The sequence below is a fragment of the Chiloscyllium plagiosum genome, chromosome 10 (genome assembly GCF_004010195.1).
Source record: "Chiloscyllium plagiosum isolate BGI_BamShark_2017 chromosome 10, ASM401019v2, whole genome shotgun sequence".
NCBI classification, from domain to species: domain Eukaryota; kingdom Metazoa; phylum Chordata; class Chondrichthyes; order Orectolobiformes; family Hemiscylliidae; genus Chiloscyllium; species Chiloscyllium plagiosum.
This window is the reverse complement of record NC_057719.1, coordinates 6,614,517-6,619,386: the sequence shown is the minus strand read 5'-3', so window position 1 is coordinate 6,619,386 and position 4,870 is coordinate 6,614,517. Positions and strand designations below refer to the sequence as shown.

The following is a 4,870-nucleotide window of genomic DNA, read 5'->3' as shown; positions in this document are numbered from 1 at the left end:
TCAAAGAACTCAATAAGGTTTGTGAGGCACAACCTACCTTACACAAAACCATGCTGACTATCCCTAATCAAATGATTCTTTTTCTAGATGATTATAAATCCTTTCTGTTATAACCTTTTCCAACACTTTACCAACAATTGAAGTAAGGCTCACTGGTCTATAGTTACCAGGATTGTCTCTACTCCCCTTCTTGAACAAGGGAACCACATTTGCTATCCTCCAGTCTTCTGGCACTATTTCTGTAGACAATGACGATTTAAAGATCAATGTCAAAGGCTCGGCAATCTCCTGCCTGGCTTCCCAGAGGATCCTAGGATAAATCCCATCCGGCCCAGGGGACTTATCTATTTTCACACTCTGCAGGATTTCTAATACCTCCTCCTTGTAAACCTCAATCACACCCAGTCTAGTAGCCTGTATCTCAGTATTCTCCTCGACAACATTAGTTCCCTGAAGTATTCTCCATGACAATGCCTCAATCAATTAGAGTTGACTTGTCAGCCAGTCAGCATTCTTATCTCATGCTGTTATAAATTGTTGTTCTCTTTGAAATATGGTGTTCTTATGTCTGTCCTGACGAATGCAAGATAAAAAGCTTCCACAGCATGTCATTTCATTGTTACCATGTTACAATGGGAGGTTGCTCAGCATTCAGAGCACAATCTTTTCCTGTCCTCATTCATCATATTCCCGGCAACCTGTCCTCCTGTTCCTTTGTCCACTTTTCTAGCTTTTCACACTGACAAATTCTGTTCATCATCTGCTGTGCTGAGGGTAAACACCAGGTATTTCTATCTGCCAGACTATTCATTTCGGCCAGGGAGAGTAGTTGAGGTATAGATAAGCGAAGCTAGGTTAAGCACATGAGGGAGAAAGATACAGAATGTGATGCTGAGTATGGCTGGATACATGAGGGTGGGCGGAGGCTTATGTGGAGCCTAAACCAACAAGTGGCCTGTTTTTATACTGTATTCTCAATGTAATTTTACTTCAAAGCTCTGGGTTCTGTTAACAGCATAAAACAGCACGATTGGGCCGAGACAGTGAGATTTGGTTGTCGTTTGTCCATCAGTGGATGTGCGAGGTGACCACAGCAAGATGAATGCGGTTGCTGCTCATGTCTGAGGTTCTCATGACTTAAGGGAGATGCCCAATGAGCAGGAGCACCCTCACCCACCCCAGGGGCTGATTCCCTGGCCCTTATTGCCAAGCCACTCTGAGCCCATTTCTCTCGTCCCACGTCACCCCTAACCAGGGAGCCTCCTGCTTTGCAAATTTCAGTAACCCAACAAAGTCTCCTCTGTTGTCATCCTGACTGTTTCTGAGAAGAGCCGGGAGGGGTCTCCTGTTGTTACCTGGGTTCCCTCAATGAAAACACCATCTTAAAAATATATATTAGGTTTACTATTGCATCAGTGTTTGTGGGAACTTGCTGTGCACACAATGGTTGTTTCCCTCTGGTAGCAGTCCATCATTGGCTGTGAAGCATGGTGGGAAGTCTTGAAATTGTGTGAGGTACTTTAGAATTGCAGTTGTCTTCTGTTTCAATGTTGAATGAACCTTTCCTTCCTGCTTGTTGCTAGGATGTGGCTGAGCCCTCTATACCCCCGGTTGCCAGAGGGGAGTCCTGAAACAGCGGGTGAATCCATGACGAACTTCAAACGCGACTTGATTGATTACCTGGCGGCTTACCGATCCTCTGGGCTCGGGGAGTGGATCGCTCACGTAAAGCAGCACGATTTATCAGAAACCAGGTGTGTTCTGTATGCATCACCTCAGGAGTATTGGGACCCGATTGAACTGCATCCAGTCAGGGGCTTAGGGTGAGGGACCTGCTCCCACAAAAAGAGAGGGATGTGATTAGCAGAAGGTGGATAAACTAATGAAGGGGGAAGAAATCGAAGGGTGAGATAAAGGTGGAAGGAGGCTCATTTGGAGTAGAAATGGCAGTCCAGATTATTTGGGCTGAATTGCCTGTTTCTGTGGTGTAGACTTGATGTAGTTCCTGTTTCTGTGCTGCAGACTCAATTCCTGATAAAAGGCTTATGCCCAAAATGTCAATTCCTGTTCCTCAGATGCTGCCTGATCTGCTGTGCTTTCCAGCACCAAGATTTGGGCTGAATGGCCTGTTTTTGTGCTGTAGACTCGATGTAGCTCAATGTAACATGGATCCCGTGAATGACTGTCTCCCACCTCGGGATCCCAGCTAACTCTGGTTCCTCAGATCTGTCCGGACAATGTTTTTCCCTGAAAATCAGGACAAAGGTAAACTGTTGGATGAAACATTGAATAGAGAACTATTCAATGAGCTACCCAAACATCTGGGAGGGCTGCTCAAAATGAGAGAGTGATACGAACAAAAGAAGCAGGTTCATTGAGTTGGGGCTTTCACTTTTTCCATGAGAACCACCAATGGCATTGGTAGACCATGTAGGTTACCCAGGGGCAGCACAGTGACATTGACATCAGCAATGATAGAGCCTCAGGGCAGAGGGAACCAAAGGGCAAAGTCAGGGAAGTGAATGAACGAAATGGTAATTAGCTTGTTTCAACAACAAAAGCACATGCAAACCTCTAAATGTCATATTAAAATGAAGTCAGAAACTGTGGACAAAGGGCAGCTGCCATTACTAAGGCCACTCTGTTTTGGACAACCGAACTGCTCAACAAGTGGCTTTGAATCCTCATGTTTCTCATCCAAGATGAGGATTATGTGACATAGGGACACTCTGTCTTAGACTGCAGTGGTGGCAGGGTCATTGAATATTTTGAAGGAGGTGGTAGATGGATCGCTGTTAGGCAAGGGAATCAAAGAGGTAGATAGGAAGATAGAATTCAAATTACAAACAGAGCGGCCATGATTGAATCGAATAGTGGAGCAGGCTTGAGAGGTCAAGTAGTCTATTACTGCTCCTAAATAATACTGCTCCTTCGTAATAAGTGTTGCTTTGTATATGGTCAATTAATGTTCACCGACTGCATTCAACTAAGTATAATTGACATATAATTCATAACTATATCAAGTTAATCCTACAAAGTGTCCCACTTGGAATCACTAATCCATCTTTTAAGGTGACCCTTAAAAACAACAGCCTTAGACCTGGACTCTCACAAGATGAAACATCAATTCCATATTTACTTTAGCAAGATCATTTAGGATCTTACACACTTCAACTAAGTCACCCCTCACCCTTCTAAATCCCAGTGGAAACAAGCCCAATCTGACTAATCTTTCCTCAAAGGTCAACCCTCTCCTTCCGGGTATCAATCGAATAAACTCACTGTGAACCACCTCCAACTCTTCTAAATCTTCCTTTAAATAAGGAGACCAAAAATGCACAGAGTATTCAAGATGTGGTCTTATCAATACCTTGTATAACTAAACTATAGCCTTTTTATGTTTATGTTTAATTCCTTCCATAATAAAGGATAACATTCTGTTAGCCTTCCTGATCATGCTATGACTACATACTATTTGTGATTCATGCAATAGAACACGTAGATCCCTCTGCACCTCAAAATTCTTCAGTCATGCTCCATTTATGTAATACTCTGCTTTTTTATTCCTCTTAGTAACAAATTTCACAATTTCCTATATTAAACTCCTACCAGATCTTTTCCCTACTTACTCCATCTACAGGTTGTTCTGCCATAACACGTTGTGTTAACACAAATTCACTGTAAGGCCATTGACGAATTGGGCACATTGATTCTGAAGCATGAACTTTTAAAAATATGTGTTAGCTGTAATGCGATTACATCGCCAACACTTTAAGTGCTGTTCCTAGAGCATGATTTTTGTGTGTTGCGGGGTTGCACAAGAACACAACCATTGCGTTATAGATGAGCTACCTGTATCTATATCCACCTGCAAACACCTTATGCCCTTCTTACAACCTACATAGCTTTGTGCTATCTGCAAACTGTTACATTCTATTCATCAAGGTCATTGATATTGATTGTAAACAGGTGAGGCCCAAGCACACACTCTTGTCAGAGTCTACTCTTTGCACCTTGCCAATCAGAAAAAGACCCATTTGCACATACTGTCTGTTTTCTGTCAGCCAACCAATCTTCTCTCTGTACTGGAATGCTACCCCTTACATTAAATGCTTTTACTTTGCACAGTGACCTTTTATGGGGCACCTTATGAAATGCCTCCAAGAAATCCAAGTACTGTGTGCCAACAACATGTGTTACTTTTTCAATGAACAATAATGCATTGGTATAACATAATTTCCTTTTGACAAAACAGTGGTGACATTTCCCAGTTACCTTGAGTTTTTATGTGTGTGGGTTTAATGTCTTTATTGATTGATTTAACACCTTCCCCAAGACAGACATCAAGCTATAGATTAGATTAGATTCCCTACAGTGTGGAAATAGGCCCTTCGGCCCAATCAGTCCACACCGACCCTCCAAAGAGTAACCCACCCAGACCCTCTGACTAATGCACTTAACACGATGGGCAATTTAGCATGGCCAATTCACCTGGTCAATAGACAATAGGTGCAGGAGTAGGCCATTCAGCCCTTTGAGCCTGCATCGCCATTCAATATAATCATGGCTGATCATTCCTAATCAGTATCCTGTTCCTCCCTTATCTCCATAACCCTTGATTCCACTATCTTTGAGAGCTCTATCCAACTCTTTCTTAAATGAATCCAGAGAGTGGGCCTCCACTGCCCTCTGGGGCAGAGCATTCCACACAGCCACCACTCTCTGGGTGAAGAAGTTTCTCCTGAGCTCTGTCCGAAATGGTCTACCCCGTATTTTAAGCTGTGTCCTCTGGTTCGGCACTCACCCATCAGTGGAAATATGTTTCCTACTGCCAGAGTGTCCAATCCTTTCATAATCTTATACGTCTCAA

General features: G+C 43.1%; 1 protein-coding gene across 4 annotated transcripts in view; it reads left to right on the top strand.

Moving 5' to 3' along the window:
- Positions 1–4,870, top strand: part of tdp1 (tyrosyl-DNA phosphodiesterase 1) — a 134,363-nt gene that overhangs the window by 39,976 nt on the left and 89,517 nt on the right. For all 4 annotated transcript variants that reach the window (XM_043696957.1, XM_043696958.1, XM_043696960.1 and 1 more), the window contains exon 8: positions 1,584–1,754. In XM_043696957.1, coding sequence (XP_043552892.1) covers positions 1,584–1,754 — 171 coding nt within the window. The remainder of the gene's footprint in view (positions 1–1,583; positions 1,755–4,870) is intronic.